The sequence below is a fragment of the Schistocerca nitens genome, chromosome 7 (assembly GCF_023898315.1).
Source record: "Schistocerca nitens isolate TAMUIC-IGC-003100 chromosome 7, iqSchNite1.1, whole genome shotgun sequence".
Taxonomy (NCBI): Eukaryota; Metazoa; Arthropoda; class Insecta; order Orthoptera; family Acrididae; genus Schistocerca; species Schistocerca nitens.
In genome coordinates this window covers 607,603,244-607,627,962 of record NC_064620.1, presented here as the reverse complement: position 1 = coordinate 607,627,962, position 24,719 = coordinate 607,603,244, and the positions used below count along the sequence as shown (strand labels likewise).

Below are 24,719 nucleotides of genomic sequence, written 5' to 3'. Positions count from 1 at the left end.
GCCCCAGGTGGTAAAACATATGGGTTTTGACTAACCAACAACTTACGAATGATGAGGTAAGGCACTTTCCCCTTCACCCAGATCTCTTGCATGGCCTGTTCATTGAGGTACATCAGACATTCTCAGAATGAGATTGCCTGGTCACCATTTCAACAGATACAACAGGGAAAAAGGAAAATGTTTACATCTCAGTCTACGTCTTGTAAAAGTCAACAGAATAAGGCTAAGATTCTTGGAATCTCCCAGATGCACCTCATTTGCTAATGGATCACATACTGGAGGAGGTCAGTCCTATGATACAGTTAATCCATTTATTATTCAGAAATGTGTTGATGCAATTGCAGGCACTGTAAAATCCTGCTCTTGTTTGTGTGATGGCACTTTGCTTATGGAGACCAATTGTGATTTTCAAACCCAATAGCTAACTGCAACTTCGTTCATAAAGGGCTATCCTATTCACTTTGAGGCCTGTTGAACACTGACTTTGTGACCTTATTCAACAGTCAAATTCCTGTTATTACTAATAGCTTCAAGTCATGTGCCTTGCACTTGTCCAGGCCACTTCCTCTCCACCCTGTCACCTCCCTCAGTGCCACCCACACCACACAGTGGCAACCATCACCCACATTTCCCCTCACGTGAAACTTCATTCTCTTACTGCCAGCTGTATTCCCATTCCACTAGCCATGTAGGAGTCACTATTACACTTCTAGCAACATTACTTGCCTCATCTGGCCAGCATACACCCACATCTGTTTATCTGTTTTGTGTGCATTCATGTTGCCTGAAGTCACACTCTGGACATGACATTCCTATGCTTAATGCATTCTCTCATGTCCTCAGTATGATGGCATTAATTATAACAAAGCAATGTCTGACCATGTCACTGAAGTAATACTGGGGTGGGAGTGGGGCTGCCGACGGGGGTGGGGCGTGCCAATGTTGGTGGTGGGGGGGAGAGGTGGGGGGGGGGGAACAAGTGGGGGTGGGGTTGAAGGGAGAAGTAGTGCATGGGTGAGGAGAGAAGAGCACTGTCTGGCTGAGTGTGCAGGTACCAGGCACAGTGTTGGGAGCTTTTAGCTTGTGGGGCAGGGAGGGAGGGGGCAGAAATGAGCAAGAATGGAGTGGAGCAGGGAATCAGAAAGACAGCAGGTGCACTGGCAGACGGTAGCACATGAGAGGGCGGGAGATAATAGTGAGGAAATAATATGATAGAGGAGATGGAAACTGTTGGATGGAAGGTTTGAGTACAGTAGATTATCACAGATTGAGGCCACAAACTTTCAGGAGCTGATAGCCTTTGGAGAGCCATCTACGACTTAACTACTCCATCGGGTGTGCAGGATTTATGGTACTCATAAAATACCCTCAGACTTCAAGAAAAATGCAGTACTTTCAATCCCAATGAAAGCAGGTGCTGACAGTTGTGAGTATTCCTGAACTGTCAGTTTAGTTACTAAATACTAAACTAACAATTTATGAAATAATGGAAAACTTGGTAGAAGCCATCCATGGACAACATCAGTTTGGATTCCAGATGAATACACTAACATGCATGGCTATACTGACGCTACAACTTCTCTTGGTAGAGAGGTTAATGAAATACACACCTAAATTTACAGCATTTGTAGACTTGGAAAAAGTTTTTTTTTTTTTTTTTTTTTTTACAATGTTGACTGGAATACTTTGAAATTCTGAAGGTAGTAGGGGGTAAAACACAAAGAGCAAAAAGCTTATTTAAAATCTGTGCAGAATCAAAATGGCAGTTACAAAATCAATGGTTGAGCAGGGAGTGAGAGAGGTTCTACATTTACATCCACATGAACAAACATACTCCAGAAGCCACCATACTGTGCATGGAAGAGTGTACCCTGTGTCACTACTAGTTGTTTTGATTCCTGTTCCACTCACAGACAGTTAGAGGGGGGGGGGGGGGGGGGGGGAAGAATTACTCTACTCTCTATATGCCTTCATATGATGCCTAGTTTCTCATATGTTATGTTATCTTCATGGTCCTTCCCTCCAGGAATTCTCATTTGGGTTACCAAACCATGTCTGTAACACGTACACTTGCATGTGTTTGAGCCTACTGGTAAGATATCTGGCAGCCTGCCTCTAAACTTCTTTGATGTTACTTCCTATAGTTTGACCTGGTGCAGATCCTGAACACTAGCAGCACTTTATAACCAGTCGCATTAGCACCCTACATGCTGTATCCTTGCATTGCCAGATGCTGTATGCTTTGCCAGAACATCATACCTGTCCTGCAGGAGAGACATACTGAAATCAACAGTTTTAATACAAGATGTGGCCCCACTGCACATGCCTCATGAAGTTCATCTGATTCTACAAAACGCATTTGAAATGATCAAATTATCACCAAGTGTTTCCAAATGCTTTGTCGGCATGATCAGCTGCTCTCACTCCCTGTGATTTATGGTTGTGGGACTACCTGAAGGACAGGGTTTACACATGTGCTGATCTGAAGCACAGCACATTGAGACAGGTAGCGAGTATACCTAAGAACATGCTTTGTTCTGCTGTGCAGAATACAATCCTGTGCTTTCTGACTCTTCTGGACACTGAGGGGTGCCATACTGAGCCCCCTTTCATAGCAGTAATGGTGCTGATCTGTAATGGTAGGATGTACCATAGCAGCACATGAAGTCTGTTTCAGTTGAATTGATTCTACATTATTTCTCTTCCCCATGCGCACGCGCGCGCACGCACGCGCGCTCTTTAATAATGGAAGTTGCCACACCACTATGGAAAATACAGCAGGAAAAATACAGAAGTCACTAGAGGTCTGTTGCAATCTACAAAAATTGTGCCCCAGTGGTGGGTTTAAAAAGCAGAAAAAACTGCCCGTATGTGGAATGCCATTTACTAGGAGCAGCTACTCCTGTCAAGTTTGAAATAAAATATCACTGACAAGGCATGATACACACCTCAAGTTTCTGCTGGTTAGGTATTTTTAGAGTCATTGTTCATATGCTGTACTACAGGGCTGTAAATGGTCAGCATAGTGTGGACACATTAGAGGGGACAGACTCCTTTTAACTACTTTGATTTACAGAAAACTATTTGGTTATTACTTCTCTTTATCTTCTATCAAATATATTTCATAACTATGTATTGATTACTGGACTTGCTCAAATCTGTTTTCACATTTGTTTTAATCCTTCACATCCAATGAAGCAAAGGTATACTACTTGTTGATGTACAACTTGCCACTACTCGAGTCAAATCATTGATTCACATGGAAAATACATTACACAGAAGACTGATGACTTTGAACAATAATATACAGTGCTTTTCAATGACATTTAAGTACGGCATAGGGTTAGCTGTAATTTTAACATGTGTTCATTTATGAGTACACTAAAGGTTGTGTTCTAAGCCACAATAGATTCTCATTTTTGGTGATGTTTAATTTCATCCTCACCAATCATATGTATAGATTTTTGTGTGGTTCCAAACTGGACAATGTTTATTACTTTTAATCATATATCTCATCACCTTCTTTACAACAATTGTATATCAGCTGCAAGCTGACTACATTATGGTTCCAGCACTATGTCTCCCCCAAAACAGTTTGCCTATCCTCACCCCAAAGGCATCTCTCCACCAGTAAATACTTATAAATACCTCAAAGGCATCGTATGTTGTGGACATGATACAGTACAAACAGTTTGTTGATATGCTAGTAGATACAGGCGCGCCCTGGTTGCACCGGTCAGGTTTCCGAGTAGCACAGGCTTCAGGAAACAGGTGGCACTGCTATTGAGGAAGCACACTCCTTCTGCATGTGACTTTGTAATGTACATACTTCCACCTGATGGATACTTAAGGTGAAGTGCAAGCTCCTGTGACAGTATTCAGTTGTTTCCTCAGTGCCAGGCCATGAACAGGCTATGCCTCATAACCATCAATCTCAACTGCCAGGGACCAGCCCGGATGCTCCATTTTACATTGCACTACCACCACACTACTTCACAGTAAACCACACAGTGTGCTCCAGCACCCCTGCCCCCTGCCCCCTGCCCCACCCCGTGGACACCTCACCTAACAGTGACTCAGGATGAGGCTTCCCTCAGGATTCACATTACTCTAAAGTGATCATGAATGATCTTTCACTGGCTATCCAAACAAAATTTCATTGTGAAATTGTGCCATGAACAAATCATTCTTAAATTAAACATGGAAATTCTCATTCACTACCACATCTATTACCCACAACCAGTCTTTGTGATTATCCAATGTAATAAGCTTTTCACAAAAAAATAAGATTGAGTAAAATATAACATAGAAGTTACCTGCTGGTTCATTTAGGAACTATACCATTCAAGTGAATCTAACATAGCTAAATTTTTACATTATTGTTTGCTATGATATATGTTGACAAATTATCAATTATATACCATTATATCTGTGCAGTATTCATTGACCCAAACAAATTCTTAAACTGCAAGTGTCTGGGAAAAGACGGCCTGCACTTTAATAGATTAGGCTCTGTGAACCTTAGTAAAATGTTCATAGACGTGTGTAAAGTCCTAAGAAGCAAGGGAAACTAATTCATTGTGATAGGGGTGACAAAGAAAAAATTCAAACTGAAAATAAAAAGTTTAGGTACCAAACAAAGGATGCACGCGAAATAACTAAAAGAAAAAATGATCTATTGATGCACTTGAATATAAATGGCTTAGGGGCAGAACTACCAAATCGTAAATTCTCAAAAATCGATGAACTAAAAATTCTGCTTTCAGAATCCATAAATATTAAAATAATCTGCCTAAATGAACACTGGTTAACAGAAGATAGTATAAAAGTACTAAATAGTATTAATAATTTTAAGGTAGCTGCTAGCTTTTGTAGAATAAGCAAATCTCGTGGAGGCTCCTGCATTCTTGTCAATTCTTCCATAAGTTATACAGTAAGAGATAGTTTTAATTATTTAAATGAAGAGAGCGTGTTTGAAAGTTGCTCTGTAGAGCTGAGTGATCTGAATACATTGGTTATAGCAATCTACAGGATCCCTGGATGTGCGGTAACAAAAGTGTTTTTAACCAAATTCGAATGCCTCCTGGAAAAACTTCAGAAAGAAAGTAAGAAAAAAGTTGTTATAGCAGCAGACTTCAACTTAAATGTCTTAGTTGAAAGCAATGATTCCACAAAATTTTGTGACTTAATTCAGAAATCTGGTTTCAAGCTAAATTTTTCTGAAGGCACTAGGGAAAACAGCATATCAGTGACCTGCATTGATAATATTATTACTAAATACATATTTGACAGTGGAAATAAGCACAAATACTGCTTAGACTTGGGTATTTCAGATCACTCAGCTCTGTTTATTGAGCTCCCAAAAGCAAATAACCTAAAGCCTCCAGAAGTGTGTATAAAAAGGGATCTCAGTAAAAGTAAAATGGATTTATTCTGCAGTAAATTAAGTATAATAAGCTGGCCTGTAGACTACAATAGTTCAAGCTCGATTAACTATGACAAATTCTTAAATTGTTTCTTAGAGGTATTTAATGAATCATTTCCTCGTAGATATAAGCAAAAAAAGGTTAATGGTAAACTCAAATGGATTACAACAGGAATAAAGATCTCTAGTGCCAGAAAGAGAGAGCTCCACAATGAGTTAAAATCAAACAGAAATCCAGATTTTGTCATTTATGTCAAACAGCATAAAGCTGTATTTAGGAAAGTTGTAGCAGCAGCTAAAAAAATGGCAAATAATAAATTCATACGAGAACACAGAAATAAGACAAAAGCAGTGTGGTCAGTTGTTCAGTCTGAACTAGGAGCCAAAGTAAAAATTCATGAGATTTTGAAAATTAGACATGAAAATGAAATTATAGTAAACCCTGTTCAGATGTCAAGTTGTTTCAATGAATTCTTCCTAAACGTAGTAAAATCGGATGTGGATATGACATTCTATCAGGGCATCACAAATTTGGAAAACAGCCAGAACACATCTTTTAAACAATTTGAAAAAATAACCCAAAGGGATGTGGAAAAGGAAATATTGTCTCTAAAAAACAAAACCTCACATGGGTGGGATGAAATAACAACATCTGTAATCAAGTATGTATATGATATTATTTCCCAACCACTGTCAACTATTATAAATCAATCTTATGAACAGGGATGCTTTCCAGAGGTATTGAAATATGGTGAGATCAAACCTCTATTCAAGAAAGGATCAACAGAAGATATGGGGAATTACCGCCCTATCTCTCTCTTGCCGGTCTTCTCTAAAGTGTTTGAAAAGATTGCAGCAAAACAAATTAATAACTTTCTTACTGTAAATGATATAATTTTTAAAAACCAGTTCGGATTCCAACAGGGTAAAAGCACTGCGAATGCTATAAATGAGTTTATCCAAAAAATATGCTCCACGTTAGATAAAGGTAGAAAGGTCACAGGTATATTCTGTGATCTGACTAAAGCTTTTGATTCAGTGAACCATGCATTACTCCTCCACAAATTACAGATGTATGGAATCAGAGACACTGCTCTAAAATGGTTTAGCTCTTACCTGTCAGGTAGGAAACAAAGAGTAATTTTAACTTCAAATGGAACCAATTATTCATCAGACTGGAAAACAGTTCCCCAAGGAGTCCCACAAGGTTCGATATTGGGTCCCTATCTGTTTCTTTTTTACGTAAATGACCTACCACTTGCTATTGATGTTCATTCAGTCTTATTTGCGGATGATACATCAGTTCTAATTGAAAATGAGGTATCTGAAAATATTCCAGAAAAAGCCGAAAACACTTTAGCAAAATTTGAATCTTGGTTCTATCAAAATGGACTAAAACTAAATGTAACTAAAACCAAAATGATGCAATTTGAAGTTAAATCAGTAGAAAGGAGTGAAATAAAGATAACTTGCAATGATCAGGATATCACAGAAGCAAACCACGTGAAGTTCTTAGGCCTAAATTTTGACAAAAATTTAAATTGGAAGGTACACATAGATTACTTAGCAAATCAACTGAACAACTTAGCATTTGCAATGTGCATTTTGTCAGGTGCCACAAACATAGATACCAGAAAGTTAGTTTATCACTGCTACTTTGAGTCAGTTATTCGTTATGGCATAATCTTCTGGGGAAATTCAGCAAATGTCACTAGGCTCCTAGTATTACAAAAGAAAGTAATTAGAAACATGTGTGTTGCAAAAAAAACGGGAATACTGTCGACCACTGTTAAAAAATTTAAAAGTACTATCTATCCCCTCACTTTACATATATGAGATGGTGGTGTTCCTATATAGAAATCAACATACACTAGACAATTTCTGTTTTGACCACAACTACAGCACTTGCCACAGAGATAACTTCAAACTTCCAACACATCGTTTAAAACTTTATGCCCAAACGCCAGGGTATATGGGGTTAAAAATTTTCAATAAAATAAAAGGCAGTAATATATTTAAAATGGAGATTGGTTCACTGAAAAGATTGCTCTTTACTCTCCTGGTGGAAAAGTGTTATTATTCTGTCGAATTCATTGAGGACAGCTTCACAATCTGAACACAGGGATTGTAATACATTTATTATTTTATGTACATGTGTAGCTGTAACTTAGAAATGTAAAATATAATGTAAACTTTTGTATTTCTCTTAAAAAAGTGAAAAAAGTTTCTTTTGTAAACCTTGACATGTCTCCTGTACATAAAATCAAATGATTTGAAAATTGTATGTAATGAGATGAATAAACCACATAACATAACATAACACATATTGCAAGAACAGCATCCAGAAGCAGTATGGAATGGTGAAATGTTTTTGCTGCAGTGGTTTCTTTTTGTTCCTGATTATAGATTTTTCACCCTGATTTGCCAATTTCTAATGTAGGTCTTAATAGAAACAAGAACTAATACTGATCATGCTCACTTCCTTCTCTATCCCATAAATATTATCACATGGCTGTTGATAAAGGAAGACTGCTCCTACAAGAGCGTGTTCTTCAGTAATCAAAGGACTACTGAGTTAGCTTCCAAAATGGAGAGTGCCTCATATGTATGCACTATACTAATAGGCAAAGATATTACACACAAAGAAGGTAGATTTGAAAAGTTGCAGATGCAAGAGATACAATGCGTACCTTAACACTTGCATACACACCATCGGTCTCCTTGTTCTGTTTCAGTGATGAACAAATGATAATTTCCCTTTGTAGTCAAGTACTGGCAGTTATTGTTAAATCTAAGATATTGCCAAACACTGTAAAATCAAACCTGTATTTTTATTATCAGTTTGGATGTAAACAGACAAATGGGTACAGTGGAATTCCATATCAACAGACTCTTCTCCTTGCTGTAAGTAAGTGTTAGAAAAGTCACAATATTCAAGAAAATTAGAAATATTTTTCCTTTTTTCCCATGTTTTGACCTGAATATCCATAACTAATTATTCAAACATATTCATTTTGGTATGCGAATTACTTTAATAGGTGGCATCAGTATTCATCATGGAACCCCAACAACGTGTGAGGCTCCTTTTGAAGAGAGATTAAGATTGTGATCAACTCAATTTTATTTTTGTCCACACAGCATCACAGTTATTTGTGATCTTTTTGAACATTGAAGCTAATCAGCAAAATTGACTGGAGGTAAGAAGAAAAACAGCAAGCATTTCTAAATACACATCTGTATCTAAGGGGAAAAGCAAATTTAAAAAAAAAATAATAAATGAAGAATGGTCATTATCAGATGTAGTGTCCTTTAACTATACCTGATTCCTTCCAAATGGAGTTGTCCCTCTATTAGCACTGGGCACCAATCCTGGAGGAGGATTTCGTATCTCTGAAACAAATTGGTTCTATATAAGTTATATGAAAAAAATTAGAAAACTTACAAAAATTACTTATTATACTATGTCACATTCAAATCAATTTGACAACCATTGCATCACTTCAAAAGTTTACTAACACCCGACAATATTTATGCAGTACATCACAGATAACTCACCAGTGAAAAGACAATGTCTATTAATTTTGTTTCTCTACTCATTACCATAAAATTTGAGGATCCTAACACATTCCCTTCATGCAAGCCAGAACTTATTTCCTTAAAAATGGTTCAAATGGCTCTGAGCACTATGGGACTTAATATCTGAGGTCATCAGTCCCCAAGACATGGAACAACATAAACCTAACTATTGTTAATTGTGATTTATTAGTCTCATAACATACACTTACAAATCATGTGATTATGGTACAGGAAACATGTCAAAAATAACAAACTATAATCTAATATAAATTTTTAAAACTATATTTAGTCTATGTAGCAGTATCTATGTTTTCTTATTTTCCAGCTTGGGTAAATATCTTTCTTGATAATGGACTATTGTTTTTCCCCACTATATAATGCTAATTTGTGGTTGGATTCTCCTCAAATTATCAGTTCATCTTCCATGAATTCTTCTAATGAGTAATATCATTTGTGTAAAAGAATTTCATGTAACTTCTTTTTTAGTATTCCTAGTTCCATGTTTGGAATGTTTTTGCCTTTAAGTTCGTTGTAGACTTTCATGCCCTTATATCGTGGGGTCTGAGCATATAATTTCAATCTATGGGCAGGAAGCATAAAATATCTTTATTCCTTGTACTGCAGGGATGATCAAATTGGTTTTTAATGAACAATTCCAGTTTGTTGTGTAAAAATATCATTAGCTGGTATATGTATAGGGAGGGGACAGTCAAAATTTTTACTTTCTGTTATAATGGACGACATGACCCTCTTTGCTGTGCAGTGCACATATTTCTGATCATTTTCTTCTGGAGCTTCAGTACATGAGATATATTATTGGAGCTCCCCCAGAAAATAATGCCATATCTTATCACTCATTCAAAGTAACTTAGATATGCTACTTTGTGAGTGGACATGTTAGTAGCACTTGATAATACATGCATGGCACATGCAAAGCTACCCAGTTTGCTGCACAGGTACTCAATATGTGTGTTCCAGTTTAAATTCTTATTGAGGTGTAGACCTAGAAATTTGGTGGAATGCACTTCTGTTAACTCTTCACTTTTATGATTTATACTAATTTCCTGGTATTTTAACTGTTTGGTTCTGAATTGAATCAAGTTTGTTTTTGATATGTTAAGCTTCAGACCATTTAAATGGAACCATGACTCTAGCCTATCTAATGTACCAGTGACTATCAGGAAGTGTTTCTGTTTCTTCACTTTCTATCAACACAGTATTTTTTTTTTTTTTGTGGTTTTAGGGCGCAAGTTTAAAACAGCAACTAAAAGGGAAAATACGATAAAAGATCAACAGGCATACGATTTAAAAAAAAAAAAAAAAAAAAAAAAACAGCATAATTAAATGTCCTTAGACAGGTTGGTCAATTTGATAAAATGAAGAACGCGAGCAGCTGCTCCTGGGTCATCTGTTAAAATGGCATCGAGAGTACATGGCAGGCCAAGATCAAGACGCCGTATAGTAAAATCCGGACAGGACGTTAAAATGTGGCGGACCGTCAGCAAGTGCCCATATGGGCAGAACGGCGCCGGCGCAGCCATCAGCAGATGGCGATGGCTGAACCAGCAGTGTCCAATTCGTAACCGGGCCAAAACTACCTCCTCCCGCTGAGAGGGACGTAAGGAGGACGTCCAAATTGCGGGAAGAGGTTTCAAGGCCCGAAGCTTGTTGTCCGTAAGTGCAGCCCAATCGGCATGCCACAGCAATAAAATGCGCCGACAAATGACCCTGCTACAATCTGATGAAGAGACACAACAAAAAGCTGTCTGAGGCTGGAGGACCGCAGCCTTGGCTGCAACATCTGCAGCTTCGTTCCCAGGGATACCGACATGGCCAGGAACCCACATAAAACTAACCGGAGAACCGTCGTCCACCAGCTGCTGCAGAGAGCGTTGGATCCGGTGCACGAAAGGGTGAACCGGGTACGGATCACCGAGGCTCTGGATGGCGCTCAGGGAATCAGAGCAGATGACATAAGCAGAATGTCGGTGGCGGCAGATGTAAAGAACAGCCTGGTAGAGGGCAAATAGCTCAGCTGTGAAGACCGAACAATGGCCATGGAGCCGGTATTTGAAACTTTGTGCCCCAACAATAAAAGAACAACCGACCCCGTCATTGGTCTTAGAGCCATCTGTATAAATGAAGGTCATATTAATGAACTTCGAACGAAGTTCGACAAAACGGGAGCGGTACACCGAACCGGGGGTAACCTCCTTTGGGACCGAGCTGAGGTCAAGGTGAATGCGAACCTGAGCCTGGAGCCAAGGTGGCGTGTGGCTCTCTCCCACTCTAAGGGTTGCAGGGAGTGAAAAATCAAGGTGTTGAAGGAGGCGATGACAGCGAACTCCAGGGGGCAGCAGGGCAGAGACATACAACCCGTATTGACGATCGAGGGAGTCGTCAAAAAAGGAACGATAAGGCGGGTGGTCAGGCATTGACAATAGCCGACAGGCATACCGACAAAGCAGTATATCGCGCCGGTAGGGCAGTGGCAATTCACCGGCTTCAGCATGAAGACTCTCGATGGGACTAGTATAAAATGCTCCGATCGCAAGACGTAAACCCCGATGTTGTATGAAGTTGAGGTGGTGTAAGATAGACGGCCGTGCAGAGGAGTATACGAAACTCGCATAATCCAGCTTTGAGCGGACGATCGACTGATATAGGCGAAGTAGGATGGTTCGAACCGCTCCCCACGACATACCACTGAGAACACTGAGGACATTTAGTGAACGGGTACAACGGGCAGCCAAATATGACATGTGGAGACTAGCTAAGTTTCCTGTCAAATGTAAGACCTAGAAATTTTGTTGTCTCAACGAATGGGAGAGCAACGGGACCGAGTCGTAAGGATGGTGGGAGAAACTCTTTGTAGCGCCAGAAGTTAATACAGACCGTCTTCTCGGCAGAAAAATGGAAGCCATTAGCGACACTCCAGGAGTAAAGATGGTCAAGAGAATGCTGAAAACAGCGCTCCAGGAAACATGTACGCTGCGTGCTGCAATAGATGGTAAAATCATCCACGAAAAGGGAGCCTGATACATCAGCTGGGAGGCAATCCATTATTGGATTGATCGCTATGGTGAAGAGAGCGACACTCAAAACTGAGCCCTGTGGCACCCCATTCTCCTGGCGAAAGGTGTCGGACAGGACAGAACCCACACGTACCCTGAACTGTCGATTAATTAAAAAGGAACGAATAAAAAGAGGGAGGCGACTGCGAAGGCCCCATGTATGCATGGTGCGGAGAATGCCCCCCTCCAACAGGTGTCGTAAGCCTTCTCCAAATCAAAGAACACAGCCGCTGTCGGGTGCTTCCGCAAGAAGTTATTCATAATGAAGGTTGACAAGGTAACCAGATGGTCAACAGCAGAGCGGCACCTACGAAATCCACATTGTACATTGGTAAGTAGGCGCCGAGATTCGAGCAGCCAAACCAAAAAAGAGTTAACCATTTGCTCCATCACCTTACAGACACAGCTGGTAAGCAAGATGGGTCGATAACTGGAAGGCAAGTGCTTGTTCTTCCCCGGCTTAGGAATCGGTACAACAACAGACACGCGCCAGCATGTGGGAACATGTCCCTCAATCCAGATGCGATTATAAGTACAAAGAAGGAAACATTTACCCGCAGGAGAAAGGTTCTTCAGCATCTGAATATGCATAGAATCAGGCCCTGGAGCGGAGGACCGTGACTGGGCAAGTGCATTTTCGAGTTCCCGCATGGTGAAAGGGGCATTATAACTTTCACGATTCAAGTAGCAGAATTTAGGTGGCCTAGCCTCCTCTGCCTGTTTTCGGGGGAGGAAGGCAGGGTGGTAATGAGCAGAGCTCGAAACCTCTGCGAAAAAGCGGCTGAAGGCATTGGAGACATCCTCAGGGGCCACAAGGACGTCATTCTCGACCGTCAAGCCAGAGACTGGTGAGTGGACCTTAGTGCCAGATAGCCGGCGCAGGCTACCCCAGACAACAGAAGAAGGAGTAAAACTGTTGAAGGTGCTTGTGAAAGCAGCCCAGCTGGCTTTCTTGCTTTCTTTAATAATACGACGGCATTGCGCACGTAATCGTTTATAAGTGATACAATGCGCCACTGTAGGGTGGCGTTTAAAGGTGCGCGAAGCACGTCGACGAGCACGTAAAGCGTCTCTACATGCTGCAGTCCACCAGGGGACCGGTACGTGACTTGGAGAAGAAGTGGTGTGAGGGATGGAATATTCAGCAGCAGTGAGAATGACTTCCGTGAGGTGTGCGACCTGACTATTGCAGCTTGTGAAGGTTTGATCCTGAAAGGTCGCCCCGGAAGAGAAGAGCCCCCAGTCGGCTTTGGAGATGTTCCAACTAGCTGAGCACGGAGAGGGGGGTATGATGCAGGAGATGGATAACACACGGGAAGTGGTCGCTCGAATATGTATCAGGAAGGGCATACCACTCAAACCGGTGTGCAAGTTGGGTAGCACATATAGAGAGGTCTAAATGGAAATAGGTGTGAGATGTGTCCGAAAGAAAATTAGGGGCAGCAGTATTGAGGCAGACAAGATTGAGCTGGTTGAAAAGGTCTGCTAACAGGGAGCCCCTCGGGCAGGATGCTGGAGAGCCCCAAAGGGGATGGTGGGCATTGAAGTCTCCAGTTAACAAAAATGGTGCAGGTAGCTGAGCAATAAGTTGAATCATGTCTGCCCTGGTAACGGCAGATGACGATGGAGTGTAAACGGTACAAATAGAAAATGTAAAAGTGGGGAGAGTAATTCTGATGGCAACTGCCTGCAGGCCGGTGGACAATGTGATGTGATCGTAGTAAATATCATCCCGGACCAACAACATAACCCCTCCATGAGCCAGAATACCTACCACAGGGGGTAGGTCAAAATGCACAGAGGTGTAGTGCGCCAAGGCAATGTGATCGCATGGGCGGTGCTTCATTTCCTGGAGGGCTACGACGAGTGGACAGTGCAAGCTGAGCAGCAACTTCAAGTCCTCTCGGTTGGAGTGAATGCCGCGAATATTCCAGTGAGTAAGTGCCATTGTGAGAAGAAAAGAAAGATGAAAAAAGTGGTCACCTCGAAGGCCGCTGAAGGCCTGGCTTCGAGCGAGTACTGCCACCGCTAATGTAGGCGGACAGTCATCGTCCATTGGTTCTATAGGTTCATCGGCCATCTCATTAAGATGGCCGGGAGGAGAAGCTTCCTCCGCCGATGGACGGCCAGATGTTCGGCTACCAGCGGTGCGGCCAGGCGAAACGGAGGACGGCCTGGGGCGGCAACCGCTGGGTGGCGCAGGAGAAGAAATGTGCCATGGAGGAGAAGGAGAACTCTGCTTCCTATGAGCCTTCTTGGAAGGTCGTTTGGTGGAAGTACTGGTCGATGGCTGGGAGGTCGAGGTACTTAGGAAGTCTGCATGGGACGGTTCCTTCTTGAAGGCCCTTGCATCTGATTTCTGGATCTTCGTCTTAGCAGAAGCTGATGAAGGCGCTTGTGTTGGAGGGGTGACAGGAGGAAGAGGAGACGTCGACCGCGCGATCTTAGCACTGCCCGAACGGACGACCGTGGTGCCGAAGGTCAGATCGCATGTCTGCGTCGCCACCTCCCTGGTAGTCCGAGGAGAGATGAGGACAGTACTGTACTTTCCCGCTGGGAGCAGTGCGGGCTTCCTACTAGCAAATAGCTTGCGAGCAGCCGAGGTGCACACTTTCTCTTTGACCCGAATTTCTTGGATACAGCGTTCTTCCTTGTAGATGGGACAGTCGCGGGAGGACGCTGCATGGTCACCCCGACAGTTCACACAATGAGGAGATGGAGGTGGACAGTCACCCTCATGGGCATCCCTGCCACAAGTGACACATTTAGCCGCACTGGAACAAGACTGGCGAGTGTGATTAAAACGCTAACACTGGTAGCAGCGCGTAGGTGTCGGGACATAGGGGCGAACAGAAATAACCTCGTAGCCCGCTTTGATGCGTGACGGCAGCTGAACACTATCAAAGGTCAAGAAAAGTGTCCGGGTCGGTACAAGGTAATTGTTGACCTTTTTCATGACCCTATGGACAGCCGTCACGCCCTGCTCAGCGAGGAAAGACTGAATCTCCTCGTCAGTCAATCCGTCAAGTGATCGAGTATAGACCACACCACGAGATGAATTCAAAGTTCGGTGAGCCTCCACCCAGACAGGGAACGTGTACAAGAGTGTGGCTCGAAGCAGTTTCTGTGCCTGAAAGGCGCTCTCAGTTTCTAGTAACAAGGTACCACTACGCAACCTGGTACACGACTTGACAGATCCGGCTATGGCATCTACGCCCTTCTGGATAACGAAAGGGTTGACAGAGGAGAAATCCTTTCCGTCCTCAGATCGAGAAACTACGAGGAACTGTGGGGCAGGCGGTAGTACTTTTGTCACTGGTGGCTGGTCAAGTTTCCGTTTTTGGGCAGAAGTCGAGAGAGATGGAGAGAAATCCATTGCGGAGGAATCCCCCATGATTGCCAGCGTCTCCGATGGCGCGATCCTTCCTTATGGGGACCCTCTCAGAGGGCACTCCCACCTTAGGTGAATGTTTACACCTCAGGTCACACCTCCCAAGAAACAGACGGAGGGACCAATCGGCATGATCAGAAGGTATCAGCTCAGGCAATCACCCCTCCCTGGGCCTGGCCTTTACCAGGGGGTACGTGCGTGTTTTACTTGTCTACCCAGGGCAGGGAATTACGCGTTACCCCATCACCGGCTACACGAGCCAACATGTGGGTTGGCCTTCAGGCACGCACAGGGAGGAAAGAAGAGGAAAAACGAAGGGAGGGAGGGAGAGAAAGGACAGACTGTCTCAAACGCCGAGGCGGAGACCAGAGGGTGGATAAGAAGGCAAGGAGAAGAAGGCAAGGAGAAGAAGGCAAGGAGAAGAAGGCAAGGAGAAGAAGGCAAGGAGAAGAAGGCAAGGGAAAAATTAAGGAAGACAGTGAGAGGGAGAAGGACAAAGAAAGGAACCAAACAAAGGAAGGAAGAAAGCAGAATAAGTGAAAAACCAAAATGACCACAAATATAAGTCGTGGAACCATCCGTCTCCAGACGCAGGCGCAAACTACCCCCTTGAGGGGGAGGGACTCCTTTTAGTCACCTCTTATGACAGGCAGGAATACCTCGGGCCTATTCTAACCCCACGACCCATAGTGCGGGGTAGAAACAATGTCGGTGGTGACCGAGTGAACCACCCCATTAATGGCATCATCGGAAAGAGGCTCAATAGTGGCAATGGATGTGAACAAGTCCCAGTCAGCCTTTTTCATAGTCCATCTGCAGGGGTGGCCAGAAGAGTGATGCTGTGGCAGTGACAGAAGGATAGGGAAGTGGTCACTACCACACAAGTCATCATGCACACCCCATAGGACAGACAGTAATAGGCTAGGGCTGCAGATCGGAAGTTCGATGGCTGAGGACGTGCCATGCACCACACCGAAATGTGTGACGGCACCATTATTTAAGAGAGAAACGTCTAGCTGTGCCAATACTTGGTCAGCAATGCTGCCTTGACCTGTTGCCACTGACCCACCCTACAGAGGTTTATGGGCGCTGAAGTTGCCCAGTAACTGAAAAGGTGGTGACAATTGGGCTATCAGTGCATCTAGGACATGTTGTGGGACATCACCTTCTGATGGAAGATAGAGACTGCAGACACTAACGGCCTGAGTCATCCACACCCAAACACCGACAGCCTCTAAAGGTGGTTGTAGAGGGGCAGACTTGCTGTGAAGGGAGTGATGGAAACAGATGCAGACGCCACCAGATACCCTCTCATAAGTTGCCACGTTCCTGTAATAATCCCGATAGCCACGGAGGGCAGGGGTTCACGTCACCAGAAACCAAGTTTCCTGAAGAGCAATGCTGAGGAAAGGGTGAAGGCTGAGAAGTTCTTGGAGCTCAGCAAGATGGCGGAAAAAATTGCTGCAGTTCCACTGGAGGATGACATTGTCCATGGCCGAGAAAGGCATGAAGGACCGAGGAGCAGATTACGCCACTGGGTCATCTGCTCCCACTGTTTGAGTATCTGTGTGAGTGACAGCCATTGCGTCTGAGATTCCAGCGAATCCTAGGTCCACAGCAGACGCCAGAATCTCTACCTCGCCCTCAAATGCAGAGCTTTTAGGTTGCAGTGGAGTGGGTGCCTCTGAAAATTCCTTTCTTAGAGGTCTTATTCTTGGTCTTTTCTCACTGCTCCTTGGGTTTCATTGGCTTGGAGGACTTCACCGATTCTGTCTCTGAGACAGAGGAGGATCGTGAAGCCCCACGACCAGCTGCTTGTGGGCTCTTATGCCACTGCCGGGCATCATCCTACCCACTTGTGGAACTTGGCAAGGGAGTGACCCAAGGGTCCCCTCCTTAGCCTTAGCATTGGTCAGTCGGTCCAGGGTCTTATATTATCAGATGTAGTGTCCTTTAACTATACCTGATTCCTTCCAAATGGAGTTGTCCCTCTATTAGTACTGGACACCAATCCTGCTCCTTGCTCTTTCTGTAAGATCCTTCAGTCTGGTGAGCAAGGTGAATGAGGCTCTCTGCAGTTGACACAGATGGGAGGCAGGGCACATAGAGTATTGGGATGTGATGGGCATCCGCAATCTCTACATGCGAGGCTGGAAGTACAGCAGGAAGACATATGGCAGAAGTTCCAGCACTTCAAGCACTGTATCGGGAGGGATATAGGGCTTGACATCACAGTGGCAGACTATCACCTTGACCTTCTCTGGTAATGTATCACCCTTGAATGCCAAGCTGAAGGCACTGGTAGCAATCTGATTATCCTTTGGACCCCAAGGAAAGCGTCAGACAAAAGAAACACCCTGATGCTCTAAATTGTCTATCTCGTCATCAGACTGCAAAAGAAAGTCCCTATGGAAAATAATACCCTGCACCATATTTAAACTCTTATGGGTTGTGATGGTAACTGAAACATCCCCAACTTGTCACAACTAAGTAACCTTCATAACTGGGCAGAGGATGCTGTTTTTATCAATACTGATCCAGAGCGCATTTTGGACAAGCCCTCCACCTCCCCAAACTTGTCCTCTAAATGCTCTATGAAGAATTTAAGCTTTGTTGACATGAAAGACTTCCCATCAGCTCTTGTACAAACTAGGAGCCTGGGCGAATAAGTGTCACTGCAATCCTGAGCCTTACACTCCTCCCACGGTGTGGTCAGAGAAGGGAATGATTTGGGATCATATTTCTGAACATCGAATTTAGCTCGAGGATGCTTAGAGACTGCTGGTAGCTGGCCACCAGCAAGAGATGATATACCACCCTTCATTGCAGTTCATCCGCCATGATGCAACCCACTCTGAACAAGGGCCCTCCCCATGGGTGCCACCCAGCCTGAGCAAGGGCCACCTGGCAGGATGGCCATTGCCAAGTGTCCGGATGCCCCAAGGAGATAGGCATCTACTCCTGGGCATATGTCGGGAGTTAACAGCACAAGCATCAGCAGATTAATCCCTGTGTTGTCAGTGGGCTACAACCAACAGGGCACATTGTGGTCCCACCACAACTGACTGGCTACCATGCTGGATATTAGGTGCAAGGGAGTCCATTATCGTCATCTCAGCAAGCAACACTGCACAGTGCATGGTGAAAATCGCATCCAGGAATGCATCCTTGCCCAAGAGATGGTGAATGAGCGGGACTACAATGAGATGACGAGAGAAAGCTGGCTAAAGGTCTGAATGCACGATGGACACAATGCATCATGAAAGGTGCCCCTCGCCAATTGGCTCGCTCTTTGGAAGTATTTGGAAAAATGGGGGTCAAACCCGAGAGCGGACCATCACATATAGCCCAAAACATTTGAGACTCCTTTTAGTCACCTCTTACAACAGGCAGGAATACTGCGGGCCTATTCTAACCCTGAACCTGCAGGGGGGCGTTCCAGTTCTCGGTGGTACTGAGACATGAGGGGAATGCTCCTCTGTGGCTGTACAGTGGGAGTTTGGGAACTGGTGAGCGACTGGAGACATCTTCTTTACTACATCTCTTCAGTCACCCACCACCTCTTTGAGTCTCAGGAGCATTCCCCTTGTTACTCAGTACCACACAGGACCAAAACAACTGAGCCTCATCCTCCAACATGACCTCTCACCATGGCTTGAAATGAGCTATGTCCTACCCACTATTCTTCCCAGCCCTCTAACAGCGGTATTCTGCCACCCACCAAACCTACAAAATACCTCCATCCATCCCTATGCAACCCCTGCTCCCAAACCCTTGTCTAATGGCCCATATACCTATAATGTAACTGGATGCTAGACGTGTGCCATACATCTTCCCACCACCACCTATTCCAGTCCTGTCAGAAGCATCACAGGCAAGGCTACCTGTGAACCAAGTACTGTGATATACAAGCTAAACTGCAAGAAATGTGCTGTGTACTACTTGAGCATGACAACCAACAAGCTGTCTGACGGATGACCAACTGTGCCAAAAAACAACTGGATCACACAGTTGTTGAGCATGCTGCCCAACAATGTGTTATTTATTTTAAGGACTGCATCATAGCATTTGACATGTGCTTCCTACCAACTCTAGGAATGGCGATCATATCAGAAGCCACAGGCTGACTGGCCAAGGGTGCAGACAGTGAGGGCCACAAACCCATATTAAGATAGATATGGATGACAACAAGGACAATGACAGCAACCACAGACAGAAATGGCAAATGATAACAACAACCACCATGAATGCACATGGCAGTAGACAAGTCTATAGAGTAAACCAGATCGAGAACCGAAACATGGTGAGGTTCGAGAACAAACAACAGTGCGTAAGGTATACAAGACAAGAGCTCAGTCAGAACTCAACTGACAGAGCCACTGCATTGCCAGCATTACAGAGCTGCTGCGAGTACCAATAGGTCGGCATGGAAGCCGTGGCTCGCACACAGCATTGTGGCGGTGACAGAAGCACTCACTGGTTATGAAGGTGGCCCCTAGTGGCTATCATTTATGTCCTTGCCTTCTGACAGACTGTCCAAATTGTCTAAACAGGACACCATAGGCCCCCTCTCAAAATGGGTGCATAGGGCCCAAAGGGCCCAATGAATACTTTTGGAGGTCAACAGTTGGTCTCCCATCAATGGAAGCCACCAGCTGGGAGAAGGAACACTAGACATTAAGCACTGAGCTGGGGTATTGCAGTGTGGTTGGTGACCGAGGTGCAGAGTGATGCAGTGGTGATGTTTTAACCTCCATACTCATGCCTACGGGAGCTGCTAACACTGTTCTGGAGTGCAAATAGTACTCATGAGGAGAAGGGACGTGTGAGGGCAGGGAGACCAACTCAAAATTATCCTCTGTTGAAGGTGTAGGCTGGAGGCAGGGCAAAGGTGGTCCATGTGCCGACTCACCAAACCTCTCGGGGTATCAATCATTTCATGGTGCTGCACGTGAGTCACCACCACAGTAGCTGGCATCCATGAGGTATTTGTCCCATACGAACATGCCTTAGCAGATGAACCAGGAGGATGTCATCCAGTATGTCAGGTTTGGGGTTCCTCGATTTGTAGTGCTACGAGATGGAGGAGTGTACACATCTGTCAATTGTGAAGGAGTTCTGCTGCGCTGTGGTCATGGATAGGAGTGGACCTGTAGGTGGCTTGGGAACATTGTGAGAGCTGCTGCCTTGTTATATGCACCCATGGCCTTCAACATTTGTTGCATAAGTGTGTGCGTCAGCCACTCTGCTTTGCCATTCGAGAAGGGGTGAAATGGAGGGCTACACAGATGTTTGATGCGATTAGCAGTGCAGAACTGTTCCCATGCTGTAGATGTAAAACTGGGGCCCATTGTCTGCGACGATGGTGCAGAGAAGCCCTTCAATGGTGAGAATCTGTGGAACGGCATTGAGTGTGGCCGCAGTGGTGGTGGCCACCGTGCTGACCATGTAGGGTAGTTTCAATAAGCATCTACAACAATAAGTCACATCTCGCCAAGGAAGAGGCCAGCAAAATTTAAATTAATGCAATCCCAAGGTGCCACTGGGAGTCAGCCAGAGGCTAAAGACTGGAGTGGAGCAGCCTATGCTTAGCACAGACAGAACAGTAGCTCACCATAGCCTCCACATCCTTTGTCAGACTAGGACAGTGGTCATGTCACCTGGCACAGGCTTTCATCTGGGACATACCCCAGTGTCCACGATGGAGGAGGTCCAAGACGTGTGTATGTAAGGTAGTCAGGATGACAGCATGAGGGATACCTGTCCCTGCATCCAGCAGGAGGCCATAAGAGAAGATGGGAAAGCTGTGAGAGAGGCGAGCCCTCCCCACAGCTAGTGAGCAGCAGACTTTGAAAAATAAGTTGGATACCCATGCAGGACATAGTGTACGAAAAACTGCAAGATAGGGTTGTGGCATGTATTTGCCACCACATGAGTAGTGGCAATGGGAAACTCTCGCAAGTTATGTTATTGATCCATGTTGATGTGAAAACAGGAGAGTACCAGTTGGTCAAATGCCGGGTCTCATCCTGAGGGCAATTGTAAAGGGCATCTGCATTTGCAAGTTGTTATGTGTGCTTGTAGCTGATAGTGTAGTTGTAGGAGGCAAGGAAAAAAGCCCAACACTAAAGCTTCTGGGCCATCCACTTGGGAAGCCAAGAGCAAGGCCCAGAGAGCGCTAAGAGTGGATTATGGTCTGCAATGAGTAACCATGGACCCAAATACACACACATGGAATTTCTTCACAGTTAAGTTGATTGCCAGTGCCTCTTTCTCAATCTGGCAATTATTGTGTTACACAAGCATCAGTGTTTTGGATACATAGGTGATGGATTGCTCCATACAATCATCATTACGGCACTGCACCAATGCCATAGTGAGGAACTGCACCAATGCCATAGTGAGGAACACACGAAGCCAAAACAAGGGGGCACGACAGAGAAAAAGGCAGGATGTGGAACTTAACATATGCTTCAGCTGTGTGAAGGCCTGCCCACAGGACGCTGACAGTGAAACAGAATGCCTTTCTTCCACAACTGGTCGAGAGTGTGCCTCATATGTGCTGCTTGTAGAAGGAACTTTGAATAATAATTCACTTTCCCCAAAAAAGCCTGCAACTGCTGGAGATTTTTTGGATGCAGGAGATAATTAGCAGCAGAAACATTACCATCAGTGGGCTGAACCCTTTCTTTGGTGAGAAAATGTCCCAGGTAGTCCTGGAAAAACTGTAATTTGTGCAAATGGTACTTTAGCCCTTCATCACGCAGTGTAGTAAAGAGGGTATGGAGGCTATGGAGTTGGTTTTGGTGCATAGCACCCATAACAGTTAAGTCATCCAGGTATTTTTAACAAGCTGGGATGGACATAGTTATCTGTACCAGGAATCTCTGAAAGAGCACTCAAGCAGAAGAGATTCCAATAGGTGAACACTTGTAACTGTATAAGTCAAAAGGCTTATTGATGACGACAATGTATTGCAATTCCTCATCAAGTTGAATATGTAAGCAAGGATCAGTGAGGTTTATTGTAGAAAAACATTCACCTCCAACAAGCTGAGAGAAGATGTTCTGTTGATGGAGTATGGTGTAGGTTTCCACGAGAGCTTGCACATTGATTGCCAACGTAAAATCTCCACAAAGCCAGAGGGAACCATTTGGTTGCTGGACTACAGCCAGATGTGTGGGCAAAGCACTGGTTTTGACCAATTATATGACCCCAGCATCTTTAGGGCAATGAAGCTCTAGCTTAACGGCCGTCCATAAGGACACAAAGAGGATGGACATGACAGGATGAGGGCACTGCATCTGGATGTAAAGAAATGTGTGGCGCACCCAAAACCAGGCTCAAACATGTGCGAAAGCAGCGCAAAAGTCACTAAGTTCCTGGAAGGGAACAATGTCAAAGATGATGTGTCTTTATCTGTGATGGAGAACCTGTACACTGAAAAAGCATCCAGGCTAAAAATGTTGCCATTGGAATGAACTTTGACAACTTACAGCATTGGCAGCCATGTAACCATCTTATTTGTGGCTGTAGTGATGAATTGACCATCTGAGGGGCATACAACTGTCAACCATACACAACCAACTTGCAAAAGGGTAGGGCCAAAGCCTGGTAGCCCAGATGAGTACATTGTGAGATTGATCATATAAATACCCATGTAGACTTTGAAATCAATGCCCTGAAAGGCAATCCTGAGATCAATAAGAAACTTGGGGGTGCAAGGAATTCCCTGGTGAACCATGGCCCAAAGCTCATGCACTGTAATGTGTTGCAAGTTAGGAGTAGGGTTAGTCTGATCTGAAGGCCAATGGCAAACAGTTCAGTGATGTCCATCCTTGCCATAAGGTGTTCAGTGTGCAGAATGATCAGGGTAGCTTGCCCATTGGTGCTACACAAAACAGGAAGTGCAAGAAGGCAGACCTGCTGGTTGCACTGACGTGGCAAGACTGGCTGCTCAGGTGTCACTGATGCACCTGAAAGTGACCAATCACAACACCGTCATCAAGAAGAAGGCTGAAGAGTTTGACTCAACAGTGGTGGTTGAACAGCATCGATCACTGGACAGTGCAGACAGGCTGGTGCAGGAGGTACAGCCAGCATGCAGTGCTTTGGTGGTTACAGCCAAGCTTGCACTTTGTAAGGGCACTGCCTCACAACTGTCGTCTGGAAGGCTGTCCAAACTTTCAGACCAGGACACCAGACCAACACCAGTTTTTTGAATTTTACATGTGGGAACCCTCCCTCCACTATAGCCTATGTTTCCATAACTCTCCTGCAATCAACCTTCATTCATTGGTCATTGTCCTTCACACACTTAACTGCTCCCCTGTTCCCACTCCATCTCCACACAACCTTCTATTTCTCAAGAGCACCCAAAGTATCTTGCCTTCTCTCCTTCCCCGCACCCCCTCCCACCCACCAGCTAAACTTCCTACTGCACCTAACTGCCCTACGCCCTCATCACCTTATTTTTGTGTGCTCCTACAAATAGCACTTTACCATCCAACACCTGTACTCTGCTCTCCCTCTTGCCCTACCTGCCCCAGCCTCCTCCTCATGCCCACCACCCAGACTGATTCACCCATCATGAGCAGTTACTCGCAGTATGGTTCAGCAGCCAGAGACGGGTGTGACCAGCATTTGCAGAAACAGATACATGCATGCTTATGCATGTGGTCTACTTCACAAGAAGGCCTTCTGGTGGAAGCTTGTGTGTTTAGTAGTCTTTTTCTTGTGCATATCTGTGATTCAGCACCTCAATTGCATGGTGAGTAGCAACCCATCCTTTACATAATGTAGTTGTTACCCAGTCCTGGATTACCATTGTCTGAAAAAAGTTTTCTACCTATTTTTGTTACCCTTTGTAGTTTGCTGACCATTGTTTGTACTACTGCCTTGTAATCACAGAGACTAGTTTCAATGTAGGTACTGTACAAAGTGTCAATAGTAGAAGACACTATCACTGTAGTAATAGTGAATAAAAAATAATTTTCAAACTTGTCACTGTATCTGTATAACTCAAACCATTGTTACAATGCTTACAACACTTTGGCAAATATTTATTATTGACCAACTTCATAAACTCTCTTCAAGATATCTCGCTCGTTAGTAAAATGAAATGTTAGTATTATATGACACATTCTCTTTCTGTTAGAATAGGTTCCTTTGCATCAGTGTCTCCCAAAGAGCGGTTTTGATAACATTGAACTGTTTTAGTCAAATTATACCATTTCATTTCCTCAATGCAATT

At 44.2% G+C, this 24,719-nt stretch overlaps 1 protein-coding gene across 1 annotated transcript in view; it reads left to right on the top strand.

The window, feature by feature from the left end:
- LOC126195769 (transcriptional regulatory protein AlgP-like) overlaps positions 1-23,688 on the top strand; it is a 124,208-nt gene extending 100,520 nt beyond the window's left edge. Inside the window, exon 3 of the mRNA XM_049934401.1 lies at positions 23,371-23,688. Coding sequence (XP_049790358.1) covers positions 23,371-23,688 — 318 coding nt within the window. The remainder of the gene's footprint in view (positions 1-23,370) is intronic.
- The last annotated feature ends 1,031 nt before the right edge of the window (positions 23,689-24,719 follow it).